The 14,875-nt window shown below is 56.7% G+C and overlaps 2 protein-coding genes and 1 long non-coding RNA gene across 4 annotated transcripts in view; 2 read left to right on the top strand and 1 right to left on the bottom strand.

The window, feature by feature from the left end:
* The window catches only part of SEMA3F (semaphorin 3F), a 28,714-nt gene extending 23,251 nt beyond the window's left edge, over positions 1 to 5,463 (top strand). For both annotated transcript variants that reach the window (XM_065933650.1, XM_065933649.1), the window contains 9 exons: positions 124 to 193; positions 359 to 503; positions 1,348 to 1,570; positions 2,200 to 2,288; positions 2,409 to 2,450; positions 2,638 to 2,795; positions 3,002 to 3,069; positions 3,350 to 3,483; positions 4,111 to 5,463. In XM_065933650.1, coding sequence (XP_065789722.1) covers positions 124 to 193; positions 359 to 503; positions 1,348 to 1,570; positions 2,200 to 2,288; positions 2,409 to 2,450; positions 2,638 to 2,795; positions 3,002 to 3,069; positions 3,350 to 3,483; positions 4,111 to 4,521 — 1,340 coding nt within the window. In that variant the 3' untranslated portion in view covers positions 4,522 to 5,463. The remainder of the gene's footprint in view (positions 1 to 123; positions 194 to 358; positions 504 to 1,347; positions 1,571 to 2,199; positions 2,289 to 2,408; positions 2,451 to 2,637; positions 2,796 to 3,001; positions 3,070 to 3,349; positions 3,484 to 4,110) is intronic.
* Positions 5,464 to 8,801: 3,338 nt separating this feature from the next.
* Positions 8,802 to 13,435, top strand: GNAT1 (G protein subunit alpha transducin 1). The gene is made up of 9 exons (XM_065933651.1): positions 8,802 to 9,445; positions 10,642 to 10,684; positions 10,823 to 10,964; positions 11,062 to 11,219; positions 11,313 to 11,441; positions 11,705 to 11,834; positions 12,133 to 12,286; positions 12,407 to 12,598; positions 12,994 to 13,435. The coding sequence occupies exons 1-8, from the start codon at positions 9,340 to 9,342 to the stop codon at positions 12,595 to 12,597; spliced, it is 1,053 nt and encodes a 350-aa protein (XP_065789723.1). The 5' UTR covers positions 8,802 to 9,339; the 3' UTR covers position 12,598; positions 12,994 to 13,435.
* On the bottom strand, positions 11,736 to 13,511 carry LOC136166811 (uncharacterized). The gene is made up of 3 exons (XR_010662989.1): positions 13,382 to 13,511; positions 12,157 to 12,230; positions 11,736 to 11,852 (listed from the first exon to the last, which is right to left on the bottom strand). It is a non-coding gene; the product is annotated as an uncharacterized lncRNA (long non-coding RNA).
* Positions 13,512 to 14,875: the final 1,364 nt, after the last annotated feature.

Raw genomic sequence — 14,875 nt, 5'->3', positions numbered from 1 at the left:
ACTGCAGGGGAGGGTGGCCAGATGGGTGGTCAGAAAAACTTGGTGGTCCCCCCTCCCCGGAGTGGGCAGGGCCCTAGGGCTTCTGGCCGGGGTATGCTCCCAGCCCCCTCTCTCTGTCCCCAGAGGATGTGTTTGTCCAGCAGACCCAGGATGTGAGGAACCCAGTCATCTACGCTGTCTTCACCTCCTCGGGGTGAGGCTGGGGCCAGGGCCAGCAGTGGCGGGGGGTGGCAGTTTGAGGGGCTATGACTTGTGGAGGACCCCATCCTGGTGGGGAGCTGTGGGTGAAGGCAGGCCGGGGAGGGGCCCTGGGCCCAGGGTCTGCCCCACCCGCAGCAGCAGCCTGCCCTGCCCGCAGCTCTGTGTTCCGAGGCTCTGCCGTGTGTGTCTACTCCATGGCTGACATCCGCATGGTCTTCAACGGGCCCTTTGCCCACAAGGAGGGCCCCAACTACCAGTGGATGCCCTTCTCAGGGAAGATGCCCTACCCACGGCCCGGCACGGTGAGGACCCCACTCAGCCCGCCTTTCCATTTCCTCTCTTTCTATGACCTATGCTGGGTCAGGCCCTTTGCAGACTTGGGCCCCACCACTGTGACACTCACAGCCAAGTGGCAGGCGGGGAGGGGAGGGTGGACCACACACATGTATAAACTCCCCATTCACCCGCTATAAAGTTGAAGTTAAAAAGAAAACTCCACCATTTACAAACAGTGTCAGGCTGTGAAAGAAGCCAGCTAGGATCCTGAAACAGAAATGGTGGCTGGGTGTGGCAGACTGCACCCTCTGGGGGCAGGGGGGGTTGTTAGGGAGCTGGAAGTTGTGGGGGAAGTCTTCAAGGCAGGCTGGAGGTGGCGGGGGTGAACAGGAGCCCCTGCAGGGAGGCGACCCACCTGATCTTGGTGTGACGGGGCCACCACGGGAGTGGAAGCAGGAACACATCATGATCCGATCACATGGCTAGGCTGGGGCAGGAGCTCCCGCTGAGCAGGGGGTGGAGCGGGGGGAGGAGCGGGGGGGTGTCTGGAAGAGCAGTCAGACGAATGGGTGGGGATGAGGACCTGGAAAGGCCACGCTCAGCTCTGCCAGATGGCTGCCACAAGGTCATGGCACGTGAGCTGGGGAGAGGGCCGTGGGATCTGGCTGGGTGAGACCTGGGGACCTCAGCTGGAGCAGGACCTGCAGAGAGGTTGGGTGGAGGGCAGAAGCCCAGATGGAGGGTGGCTCTGAGAAGCAGAGCAGGTGGAGACAGCGGGTGGGCACGCACAGAGGGGAGACCTCTTCTGGAGCGAATGGGCCCCGGCGGGCCCGGGGCGGGCTGGGCCTGACGCTCATCACCTGCCTGCAGTGCCCTGGCGGAACCTTCACGCCGTCCATGAAGTCCACCAAGGACTACCCTGATGAAGTCATCAACTTCATGCGCAGCCACCCGCTCATGTACCAGGCTGTCTACCCGCTGCAGCGGCGGCCCCTGGTGGTCCGCACAGGCGCCCCCTACCGTCTCACCACTGTGGCCGTGGACCAGGTGGACGCAGCTGACGGGCGTTATGAGGTGCTTTTCCTGGGCACAGGTACCCACTGATGCTCCCGGCCCCTCCCACGCTGGGCCCGCTGGGTGGAGGGCTGACCCGCAGGGCTGGGCCCTAACCTCCCAGGGGGTAGCTACAAGGTTGTCCGTGTCAGCCCTGCCACCTTCATCCTGTGGGGCCTTCTGTTACCAGGATAACTGAGAACGGGGGTGAGGAAACCCCATTCCCATCCCCATCTCTGGTGGCCGGGAGGATGGGGACCCAGGATGCCTGGGGACCCATGTTTGGGCAGGAAGAGGGAAGACAGAGGCAGGCGCTTCTAGGACACCCGGGTCCAAGTGCACACATGCTCTTGTGTGCACACGCAGACCACAGTCACCACTGTCCCAGTAGTCTTCAGCCCAAGGGAACTCGTTCAGCATGCTGTTCTCAGCTTCTCGAACGAGGGTCTGGGGTCAGAGGGGCAGAGTCTAGCTGTGGCTCCCTCCTTATGCAGGGCCAGCCCCCTTAGCCCTCTTCCCCTCATCTGGGGGCTGCTCTTCCACCTTGGCACAGAGCACGCCCACTCCACTGCCCTTGGGGGGTTTGGGCCCTGGTGGGGAAGGGGCTGAGGCTGGTGCCCGTTTCCCAGCACCCTCAGCCCCGCTGAGGCCCTGCCCGGCCCGTTCCAGACCGCGGGACAGTGCAGAAGGTCATCGTGCTGCCTAAGGACGACCAGGAGATGGAGGAGCTCATGCTGGAGGAGGTGGAGGTCTTCAAGGTGGGTGTCCTGTCCTGCTCACCACAGCCCTCCTTGGTACCACCTCCTGACCTCAGACCTCCAGGTCAAGACAGGAGGAGGGGTCCCCAGGGTCGCACGCTAAGGCCTGTTTTCTTCTAGGACCCAGCACCTGTTAAGACCATGACCATCTCTTCTAAGAGGGTGAGTTTAGGCGAGGTGGGCTGGGAGTGGGAGTGGAACCCGCCTCCCCTTGGGGTCAAGCGCGTGGTAAAGAGAGATGGGGGATACCGAGGCACCAAACAGGAAGGGGAGGAGCCCAGCTCAACTGGCTCCTAAGGAAAGCTGGCTGCCAGGGGGGGAACTGACCAGCCCCTACCCCTGCCCACAGCAACAACTGTACGTGGCCTCAGCTGTGGGCGTCACACATCTGAGCCTGCACCGCTGCCAGGCATATGGGGCCGCCTGTGCCGACTGCTGCCTCGCCCGGGACCCCTACTGTGCCTGGGATGGCCAAGCCTGTTCCCGCTACACAGCGTCCTCTAAGAGGTGCGGGCCCTAAGACCTTGGGAATTCTGATCACCAGACCCGAGGCTCTGTCCTGGGGGTCTAGAGGTGGATGTGATATTGCTCTGCAGGTCTCTGTGGGTGAGGCATTCTAGCCTGGAGTTTTGGGGTTCTAGAGACCTGGTGGTGGGGAGTGGGGGAGAACAAGCTTTCTTGAGAATACTTCTTTAGGAGCTATCTTCATCCAGGCGGAGCCGCCGGCAGGACGTCCGGCATGGGAACCCCATCAGGCAGTGCCGTGGGTTCAATTCCAACGGTGAGTGTGCTGTGACTCATTACCGCTGGGCGCTCCTCAGCGCGGAGCCGTGCGGCCCGCAGAGCCACTCACGGGGCCCCCACTGCACAGATCCTCCCACGGTCCTGTGGAGGTGAGGGGTTGGAGAAGGGACGTCCCTGGCCACCCCCTCCAGGAGTGGAGGCCTGAGGGCACAGCCCTGCCTGTGTGTATGTGGGGGTGTGTGGCTGCATGTGCCCCCCGCCAGCCCGCAGTCTGTCCAGAGGCGGAGCTGCTCCACGTGGCACCCTGTTCTCTGCAGCCAATAAGAACGCCGTGGAGTCCGTGCAGTACGGCGTGGCAGGGAGCGCAGCCTTCCTTGAATGCCAGCCCCGCTCGCCCCAGGCTACAGTGAAGTGGCTCTTCCAGCGAGATCCCAGTGACCGGCGCCGCGAGGTGACTTCCCGTGCCCCGCGGTCCCTGCCGTGGATGGTAGCGTCCCTCATACAGTAGGAATTCCACGTGGGTGAAGCATGGTATAGGAACCAGGAGTGGGGCAGCCCTCACTCTAAGAAAGTCCTTGAAGCACCCTTCCCGGTGTGGAAATCACTTGGGTGAATCCAGTTATATGGAAACTCTGTGGGGCTTCCATATTACATGGAAACTATTTGTAGGCATGCCTTTTTATGTCAGAGTTCCATATGTGTGCTTGATTGGCAGTGTACCTCACTGTATGGGACTGTCACGTGGGTGGGTTCCAGCATCTGGAAATTCTATCGGATAGCCCTCCTATTATGGAAATAGCTTCTAGGCAATCCTTTCTTAAACGGAAATTCTAGGAGGGTGCCCCAACATCTGTGTATTCTCATTAAACAGAAATTGTATGTGTACTCCAGAATTCTCTGATTGTACAGACTCCCCTTATGGTCATTCCTCCGGAAATGGCAGTGCGTCTTATTCAGATGTCATATGGACACTTCCGTGGGTTTTTCTTGCTCCACGGAAATTCCAGATGGGTGTCCCTCCACGGGGTGGCCACAAAGGTGGCCTGCAGCCCCTGAGTCCCACCCCCTGCCCCCGCAGATCCGCGCAGACGACCGCTTCCTCCGCACCGAACAGGGCTTACTGCTCCGCGCCCTGCAGCCTGGCGACCGCGGCCTCTACTCCTGTACAGCCACCGAGAACAACTTCAAGCACGTCATCACACGGGTGCAGCTGCACGTCCTGGGCCGGGACGCCATCCATGCGGCCCTCTTCCCACCGCCAGCTGCGAGCATTCCACCGCCCCCGGGCGCAGGCCCCCCCACGCCCCCTTACCAAGAGCTGGCCCAGCTGCTGGCCCAGCCAGAAGTGGGCCTCATCCACCAGTACTGCCAGGGCTACTGGCGCCACGTGCCCCCGAGTCCCAGGGAGGCCCCAGGGGCACCCAGGCCTCCTAAACCCCAGGACCAGAAAAAACCCCGGAACCGCCGCCACCACCCGCCGGACACATGAGGCCTGCTGTCTGAGCCCTGCAATGGGCCAGCCTCTAGCCCTTGTTCCTTTTAATATAAAAGATATATATATATATATATATATATATATATATAAAATATCTATATTCTATATACACCCTGCCCCTGCAAAGACAGTATTTATTGGTGGGTTGTAAATAACCTGCCTCAACGGCAGCATCGTCCAGAACTTAGACCCAAGCTGGTCAGAGACAGCAGAAAACAGAGCCCACCTAACCAGGCCCAGCCAGTTGGCCGGGTCAGGCCAGGACCACACAGTCCCCAGGCTCACCTGGGAGTCTACCTGCTCAATGGCCACCGGCGGGATCGACAGGACACAGGGAGAGAGCAAGCTCTACCTGGATGGGGCACGGACTGTACACACACCTTTGCCAGTGTGTTCCGTCAGCCTGTGCTGTTGGCGTGCACGTGGAGGCGAGGATTGCTTTGGAGACTGGGGGTGGGGGGCGGGGGCGCAGATGCACTCAGAGAAGGGAAGAAGGGGGTGGCACAGGATGCCAGCGCCTGCCTGGGAGAGGGGCACTCAGTCAAGGCCAGCCCTTTCCTGGGTATTTATTCTCTATTTATTGGGGATAGGAGAAGAGGAGCCCTGCCTGGGTGGGGCAGCCCCTCCGGCCCCTCCTTCCCACCCTGCCTGGCCTCTCTACCTCCTCTTCGCTTTTTCTGTGCCACTGTGACTAGGGGGCTGGGAGAACAGCAGAGGGGCCAGGCTCAGGTAGCACTGAGGGGGGAGAGGGCCATGGCGGAGGCCTGGGGCCTGCAGGGGCTCCCCAGGGCTCCCTTCTGCCCACTACTTCAGATGATGGGTGTAAATAGCTCTGGGGGGCAGTTGGGTAGGTGGGTGGGGGCTCCTGGCAGCCCTCTGCTGCCCGGCCGCACCTGCTTTTGGGTTCCATCTTGCTAATAAACACTGGCTCTGGGACTGGACTTTGGCATTCTCCTTGGCACAGGAGGGAGGGTAGGAGTTCAGCCCACACCCAGATTCTGTCCTCCTGCCCCCACTAATGTGGCTTGACCACCAGTTCCCCACGGTCTCCTTTGCAAGATCAGCTTTCATTCATTCATTCAGCCGTTTGATCGTTTGCTCATGCTGCTTTCTCACCTGGCTTTGTGTGTTGCCAGGAACTCAGGACTCAGAATTGGCAAGACAAAGCCACAGCCTTACAGCTGCCCCTGGCCGGAGAATCAGCAAAATTCCCATTCTTCCTGTCTCTTTCCTGCCAGCTCTCAGCAGAGGGCCCAGCACAAGCAAATGTCCAGAGGCAGGGAAGACCAGGATAAGTGGGGAGCCGCTGGAGAGGAAGTGGGGCTGGGGGCCCTGGGCCAAAAGTTAATGAGTCAAGCCTTGGTGTGCATGCGTGTTCAGTCATGTGTGACTCTCTTTGCAACCCTATGGCCTGTAGCCCGCCAGGCTCCTCTGTCTATGGGATTTTTCAGGCAAGAATACTGGAATGGATTGCCATTTCCTTCTCCAGGGAATCTTCCTGAGCCAGGGACTGAACCTGTATCTCCTCCATTGGCAGCTGGATTCTCCCGAGTGTTGGCAGGGGAAGCCAATAGCTAGGGAGGCTCAGGGATCCAGCAGGGTTCAGGGCCATACCTGGCAGGCAAGGGGAGCCAGGTGGGGATGAGGAGGCAGTGGAATAGTCCCACTTGAAGCAAACCCAATATGTAGAAAGCAGATTTTTGTTGGTTTTATACACCTGGGCCCTGGGCAGTGTGTACAGGGCTACAGAGATTCCCAGGGCCCACTTGCAGCATGGTTGCAGGGTAGAAGACAAATGGAACCTAAAAGTTGAAGGTGGCATAAATAATCTATTGCTCCTGAACGGATCTCCCCTCACCCAGGGCAGCTGTTGAAGCCACCAGCTCCCAACTCACAGAACCAGTGTCTACTTCCCACATGTTTAGGGTCAGTGTGTGTGGTGTGTGTGTGTTAATTGTTCAAGTACAGTTGATTTATAATGTGTTAATTTCTGCTGTACAGAAAAGTGCTTCAGTTATACATATATTTATACATCCTTTTAAAATATTCTTTGCTGTTATGGTTTATCAAAAAGTATTGAATTTAGTTCCCTGTGCTATACAGTAGGACCTTACCGTTTGTGCATCCTATATATAATAGTTTGCATCTGCTAATCCCAAACTGCCACTCCATCCCTCTCCCACACCACTCCCCCTTAGCAACCACAGTCTGTTCTCTATGTCTGTGAGTCTGTTTCTGTTTTGTAAAAGTTCATTTGTGTCATATTTTAGATTCCACATATAAGTGGTATCATACGGTATTTGCCTTTCTCTTTCTGACTTGCTTCATTTAGTGTTATAATCTCTAGTTCCATCTGTGCTGCTGCAAATGGCATTATTTCATGTATTTTTGTGGCTGAGTAGTATTCCAGTGTGTTTTTGTACCACATCTTCTTTATCCGTTCATCTGTTGACGGATGTTTACGTTGTTTCTTGGCCATTGTGAATAGTACTGCTATGACTATATGGGTGCATGTATCTTTTCGAACTACAGTTTTCTACAGATATATGCCTGGGAGTGGGATTGTGGGATCATATGGCAACTCTGTTTTTAGTTTTTTGAGGAACCTCCATACTGTTCTCCATAGCGGCTGTACCAACTGACATGCCCCCCAACAGTGTAAGAGGGTTCCCTTTTCTCCACACTCTGTCCAGCATTCATTATTTATAGACTGCCTAATGATGGCCATTCTGACTAGTGTGAAGTGGTACCTCATTGTAGTTTTAATTTGCATTTCTGTAATAATTAACAATGTTGAGCATTTTTTCATATGCGTGTCGGCCATCTGTATGTCTTCTTTGGAGAAATGTCTAGTTCTTCTGCCCATGTTTTGATTAGATTATTTGTTTTTTGTTGTTGTTGAGCTGCATCAGCTTTTTTGCATATTTTGGAAATTAAGACCTTGTCAGTCATCATTTGCAAATATTTTCTCCCATTCCTTAGGATGTCTTTTCATTTTGTTTATGGTTTCCTTTGAGGTGCAAAAGCTTTTAAGTTTGATTAGGTCCCATTTGTTCATTTTTGCTTTTATTTCTATTGCCTTGGGAGACTGACTTGAGAAAATACTGGTACTATTTATGTCAGAATGTTTTGCCTACATTCCCTTCTAGGTGTTTAATGGTGTCCTGTCTTACATTTAAGTGTTCAAGCGACTGGGTTTATTTTTGTGTGTGGTGTGAGGAAGTGTTCTAACTTCATTGATTTACATGTGCCTGTTCAGCTTGCCCAACACTAGGGACAATCTTCAATGCTCAGAATATGGGGCCCTGGCAGCCTTGTGTCTGCAAGAGTTGAGTGCTAAGGCAGCAAGTTTTCTGGGGAGTCCAGCCAGGAGGGGGCTGAGAGCCCAGGATCTGAGTCTTCTCATGGGAGGTGGCAAAACTCCAGAGGCTGCAACTCAACACTACATGCTCAGCTGAACCACTTCCACTTAGTAGCACACCCTGTCCCATCTGAATCCCACACAGACATCTAACCCCTAAGCTGAGGCAGGCATGCCCTGGACATATCCCTAACAGGTCCCAGGGCACCCACAGGGGACAGAAGAGGAGTGGGGCTCATCTGCTCCTCCCCTGGGAGTGCCAGACCTGCTCTGGGACTCAGTGTTCCCATCTGATAACAGGCCTGCAAGACATTCCCTGGAAGAGCCTGGCCACCTCTACAGGTCAGACTGCTGACCTCAAGTTTATGGGTACACACACGTGCAAATGTGCACACATACAGGCAGACATGTGCATAAATGTATGTGCACACAGGCAAATCCACACACATGCATTTCACATGGGCTGTACTTATACATTCACACACATGCAACATTAACCCACATAAGCATAGCAAGGTACACATATAAACATGCACATGAGAAGTGCACAAAAGCATTCATGCACGCACACACGTGGTACACAAACAAGCGAGCACAGACATACACTTGTACTCATGAAAGCACAGGCACATGTTTACACGCAAGTATACACAGACAAACATACGTCATTGCCTTGCTTGACACCAGTACAGGATACACGCACACACACCCAAGTCTGTTGGAATCATGGAGGCAGGTAGAGGCCTCACCCAGGTTGGATCCAGCCCTTGGTACAGGGCAAATGCAATGTCCACCTTTCCTTCTTGACTCCCTGTTGAGCATGGAACCCTGGCCTGGAGTCACCGGCCCTTCTCAACCACCTCCTGCCACGTGATCCTCTGAGCCTCCACTTCCTCATCAGTGCAGTGATGTGGTACGCATCCGCCAGGCCGGTGTGAGCTCGGCAAGGAGCAGTGCTGAGCCCAATACTAGGCAGTGGGCAGGTGCTCCTTGCAGGCTTCTCCTCCCTGCTTCCAGGCCCACCCCCAGAACTGAGGCTCTCTCTTCCCCTTTCTGAGCCTGAGCCACCCAGAACTTGTCCCCCTGCTTTGGAGCAGGGGCTAAACTACCACCAGGGTCTCTCCCAGAGGGTTTGGGGAGCGGCAGAGAGGGGGATGCAGAGTCAGCAGTTGAGGGATTGGGGCCATGCCAGCCCGATTAGGAGGGCTGGGGGCTGAGCTGGATTCACCTGTCCTTGTCTCTGATTGGCTCCTGGATACCAACAACCCCCAAATCCTACTAAGCAGCCCCACCAGGTCCTGCACAGATCCGTAGACAGCCATTGGATTCCCAGTTCTGGGGTCAGAAGGGTGTCCGGGGAGGCCAGAGGCTGGCCTGAGCCTGGCTCTGGGGACCCCCTCCATCCAGAAGAACCAACTCACCGCCCTCCTCCTTCACCTCCTGCCGGGACCATGGGGGCTGGGGCCAGTGCTGAGGAGAAGCACTCAAGGGAGCTGGAAAAGAAGCTGAAAGAAGATGCTGAGAAAGATGCTCGAACCGTGAAACTGCTGCTTCTGGGTAAGGGGGTGGGCTGAGGAGGGGCCACATCTGCCAGTCAGGGGCTTGGGGGCAGGCAGGTGGCCCTTCTGTGAAGCAGCTGTGATTTGGGAAACAGAATGAGCCTACAGCCTAGCAATAAGCAGAGCGGAGCCCAGGCCAAGCAAGACCAGGCCTGATGGTGGTTATACTCTTGGCTCCCTAAGGCTAGGTATCCCACAGAAACCTTCTCTAGAGGGCTCAAACCTCAGGCAACCTCCCCTCCCAAGATGTGTGTGCCAACCACACTTTTTGTAGAGATGTGCGTTCAAGGCCTACTTTTGCCCTGGCTATGTTCCCTCAAACCTGAGCCTTTGGCTTGACGGGCCTGCTGGGCAGGGCCCAGAAACCAGGGGCCTCGTTGGGAGCACCACAACAAGGCTGCTCCCTTGGGAAGGAGAAAGTCACAGTCCTCCTGAGAGTAGGTAGCTTCTAGGACCTCCCAGGTCCACACACAGTGGCCCTCAGTTTCCAGAGCTTTATTGCTGGCAGACCTGCAGGACAGCTAAAAGGTGTAGAGGGCTACTAAGGCCCAGTGAGGAATAGATAAAGCCATGTCCTCGGTCCCATGGGTAGTGAGGGGAGATAGGACTGATCCAGTACTTCCTCCTGCCACCACCACCGAGGGAAGGAACTGTTTTGAGAAGGCATCGCAGGCTTCACCCAGGCTGTCCAGGGTTCAGTCAGACAGGTGAATGTGCGTAGGGAGACCAAACCAGAGTACCCCAGGGAAGACAGGCTAAGCCAGAAATCCCATTAACTGTGCCCGACACCCACACGAGAGCAGGCTCAGAAGGACTGTCAGCTCTGTCCTCTCCCCCAGCAAAAGTGCTAATTCCCTCTGAGCCTCTTGGGGACATTCCCTTCCACCTCAGGTGGAAAAGCAGGGGTTGACCTGGCTCAAATAATACCATGCCTGTAGTACCAGAATCGTCCACAAGGTGGAGCTCCAGGTTTCTTTATTTTTGGCCTCCGAAAGACAGCATACCAAGGTGTTGGAGGCTCCAGGACAGAGTTGAGGTTGTCCATTCGCCTCCTCAGCCCCCTTCGGTCACTCCCGACATTTAGATTTTGCTTCTGGGGCATCAGGACCTTATTTTGGGAGTGTGGTAAGGAAACAGGTGGGATAGAGGGGATGGTGCGGTCTGCGCATCTCTGAGGCCAGGTTTCCATTCCAGGTGCCGGTGAATCTGGGAAGAGTACCATTGTCAAGCAGATGAAGTGAGTGCCCCTACCCTACCTGAGGCCCTGGGGGTGGGTGGTGCCCCTGCCCTACCTGAGGCCCTGGGGTTGGGCGTGCACTGGAGATCTGTCCCCTGACCCACCCAAGAGGCGCTGACCCGGCTCCCATGGCTGCAGGATTATCCATCAAGACGGGTACTCACTGGAAGAGTGTCTCGAGTTCATTGCCATCATCTATGGCAACACGCTACAGTCCATCCTGGCCATCGTGCGTGCCATGACCACACTCAACATCCAGTACGGAGACTCTGCGCGCCAGGTGTGCCAAGAGCCTAGCCGAACAGGGCCTCTGGGGATTCGAGGTGCGAGGCAGGGCCCCAGCCTCTGGTCACCACCAACCACTCCCCTGCCCTCAGGATGACGCCCGGAAGCTGATGCACATGGCGGACACCATCGAGGAGGGTACGATGCCCAAGGAGATGTCAGACATCATCCAGCGGCTATGGAAGGACTCCGGTATCCAGGCCTGTTTCGACCGAGCCTCAGAGTACCAGCTCAACGACTCCGCTGGCTAGTGAGAGCACAGGCCAGGCGCAGGGGTGGGGGGCAGGCGGGGCCCTGGCACACCCATCTACCCAACCCTACCCACACCCCATGTCTCCCACAGCTACCTCTCAGACCTGGAGCGCCTGGTAACCCCGGGCTACGTGCCCACGGAACAGGATGTACTGCGCTCCCGTGTCAAGACCACGGGTATTATTGAGACGCAATTCTCCTTCAAGGACCTCAACTTTCGGTAGGGCACTGCGCCCTGACTCCTCCTCTGGTGTGGGGAGGCCTGCCCCCCAAGTTCACTGCCTGAGGCCTGTCTGGTCACAGAGGTCCCAGCCCTTCTAGAGACCCTGCCCCTTCTCCAACACCCCGCCTGCAGAGAAGTCCGACCCCTCTGGATGCAGGCCCACCTGGGTGCCTCCCAGCCAGCATTAGGAAGCCAGGGAATGCCTGTGGGCGTCTCCGGGGGACTTGATGCACGGGTTTCCGGTCCTCATGGCCCCGCAGGATGTTCGATGTGGGCGGGCAACGCTCAGAGCGCAAAAAGTGGATCCACTGCTTCGAGGGGGTGACCTGCATCATCTTCATCGCCGCGCTGAGCGCCTACGACATGGTGCTGGTGGAGGACGACGAAGTGGTGAGTGTCCGGCTGGGCCTGAGCAATTGAGTAGGGAGGAGATGGCGCTGCAGGCTCAGCGAGCAACCGAGAGAGGACGTTCCTCCTAGAGCTCTCTGGAGGAGGAGACGAGGCAGCCTCCTCATCAGGAGATGAAGGGAGGGTGGGTGAGTGGGGGGAGGAGGAGACAGTCTTGGAGCTGTCTGCGTGGGGACCCGGAGCCCAGAGAGCTGGCTGGGGTCAGCCAGTTGGTCGCACCCAGGTGGAGGGGGATGGCGACCCCTGTCCCCCGGTGCCTGACAGCCTCTGCCCTCCTCAGAACCGCATGCACGAGAGCCTGCACCTGTTCAACAGTATCTGCAACCACCGCTACTTCGCCACCACGTCCATCGTGCTCTTCCTCAACAAGAAGGACGTCTTCTCGGAGAAGATCAAAAAGGCGCACCTTAGCATCTGCTTTCCGGACTACAACGGTGAGACCCTCGGCCTGCCATCAGGCGGCGCTCCAAAGCCACTCTCTTGGCCTGCGTTCCTCCCGCCGCCGAAGGAGGCTTCGCGGCAGGGACTGAGAGCCCCCGACCCTCCCCTGTCAGGGCCCAACACATATGAGGACGCCGGCAACTACATCAAGGTGCAATTCCTCGAGCTCAACATGCGACGCGACGTGAAGGAGATCTATTCCCACATGACGTGCGCCACCGACACGCAGAACGTCAAGTTTGTCTTCGACGCTGTCACCGACATCATCATCAAGGAGAACCTCAAAGACTGCGGACTCTTCTGAGGTGTCTCCCCCGCAGGCCGGGATGCTCCTCTGTCTTGCCTCTTGACCTCAGTGCCCATCGCCGCCCCCCTCCCCCCCGGGCCCCATCCCCATCTCCCCATCCCATCTGCAGGCCCCTCCCCAGCTTTCCAGATCCACTCCGCTGCCTGGCGTCTGGTCCCCGGACTTTCTGACCCTTCTGCTTCCGGGTCCCACCCTGGCTCCTCAGGCTCCACCCCTGGTCACAGGCCCCGCCCCTGGCCCACAAGCCCCACCCACTTGCTCTCTTTTGACTCCGCCCCAGTCCCTCACTCAGCTGGGACATTGCTTCCACGCCCATCTCCTTCTGTCTCTCAGCCTGAACCCAATTATGCTGGTGCTTAGGGATGCTGACTCTGTTCCTTCTTCTCTTCACAGGTGCCTGAGCTCATGCGTCCCTGAGACCCTGCAGCCCTTGCCACCTTGTAGCCCCAATGCACAAGACCCTATCAGTCCCCCAGGACTCCTGGGCCCCAGCCTGTGGCTCCACCAGCCACACACTCAAAGCTCTAAGCCCTGCTAGCCTTGAGGCCCTATAACCCTCCCTCGTGGCTCCCAGGATTCTCAGGTCTCCAAGAGTCCAATGCCCCCAGCCACCCCAGCACTGCCCTTCACGGCCTGGCTGCACTGGCCTCCCGGACCTACCACAGCCAGCCCCAGCTAGAAGCAAGCAGGACTTGGGGCAGCTACAGCTCATGGTGACTCAGCAGTACCCCCACTGACCAATCTCCTGCCTCTCTTCTGCCCCAGGAGGCCCATGACTCACCTGGCCAGTCTGGGTTCAGCAAACAGCCCTCCCTCCCAGACCTTTATGAAGGGCAGGGGGCAGGCATGGAGCCCTCCTCTGAGCAGGCCTGCTGCTTACCATCAGCCCGTTCTGGCCTTACCGCCTCCATGTGACAGGGTCTGATGCCCATCTGCCCAGTGGCCAGTGGCTGCCCCGCCCAGCAGATTCAGGAGTCCAAAGTCCAAGCCAGCTCTGGCCTGTGCAGCTTGTACGGAGACGACTTAGTGAGTCAGGGCAAGCCTGGGGGCTCCTGGTACCAAGAATAGACTCAAGCTGGAAACTTCCCATCCCCTAAGCCCTCCCCCCATAGGACCAGAGTCATGTCCTACTCCCCCCCAGCCCACAGCACTCTAGGCCAGCCACTCTGTCGAGGGAGGGTACTGTTGACACCAATTGTGGCCAATGGTCAAACTGTCCTGAGGGGTGGCTGGGAGCAGAGTCCGGCTCCCATCGATCAGCCCCAGGCAGAGGATTTGAGACCGGAAGGAAGCCAAGATTATGTCCAGAGGGGTCTGCCTCAGATAGGGTCAAAAGCAAACCCATGTGACCCCCTTGTCCCTGCCAGCAGCTTCTCTCACCCTTCCCATTCAGGGCCCTGGTGGGAAAAAGCAAAGGCCATGCCTGAACTATCCGGGACAAAGGCCCATGTCCCCTTACCCCTACTCCCCACTTCCTCATCAAGTACCTAGTCCTTGCTGATGCCCATGGGCCGGGGCTCATGCTGTAGTCAAGGGCAAGGAACATCCGTCTAACAAGGCCAGGGCATAATTTGCACTCCCTTCAGCTAGATACACAAACTCGGCAATAAACCTTTACATCAGGCCCTGGTTGTCCTTTCTTGAGGGGAAGGGGAGAGTTAATGATCATGAATCATGCACATTTATTCAATGCCCAGTGCTGGACTGGACATGAGTGGGGAGATGGTTCTTTCCGGAAAGAAGCGACTGACCTAACATGGCAGGGTCACTCTTGGGGGCATGGGATCAATTTGGGTGTCCTGAGAGGGATTGAGGGGGCAAAGGAGCCATGGAAAATGTTCACAAGGACAATCTTGGATCAAGAAGGGGTTGTGAGGTGGAAGCTCATTTTGGCATGGACAGTAGGGTGTGTATGGCCCAGGAATGTGGGCCTTTGGGTCACAAGAGTTGCGTGGAGCAGGAGCAGGGAAGGGAAGGGAAGATGGAAGAAGCAGCAGCAGGGAAGGCTGGACAGGTGCCACCCACCAGCCCAAGGGCCTATGCTTCCTGGGTTCAGGAAGCCCTTGAAGCTAGGATATAATCACAGGGCTGAGATTAGGGTGAGGCAAATGAGGCACTCACCTCAGATGTAAAACTTAAGGTGGTGCCAAAAAACTCAGTAATCAAGATAAATATTAATGCAGTACTTTCAAAAATCAAAATTACCTGCAAAAATCCATAATGAACAGAATATCAAAATTTTTCATCAAGACAAGATCCAAGAGAGCCTGGTGGA

The sequence above is a fragment of the Muntiacus reevesi genome, chromosome 4 (genome assembly GCF_963930625.1).
Source record: "Muntiacus reevesi chromosome 4, mMunRee1.1, whole genome shotgun sequence".
NCBI lineage: Eukaryota > Metazoa > Chordata > Mammalia > Artiodactyla > Cervidae > Muntiacus > Muntiacus reevesi.
The sequence above is the reverse complement of the archived record's forward strand: the minus strand, read 5'-3'. Positions and strand labels throughout refer to the sequence as shown.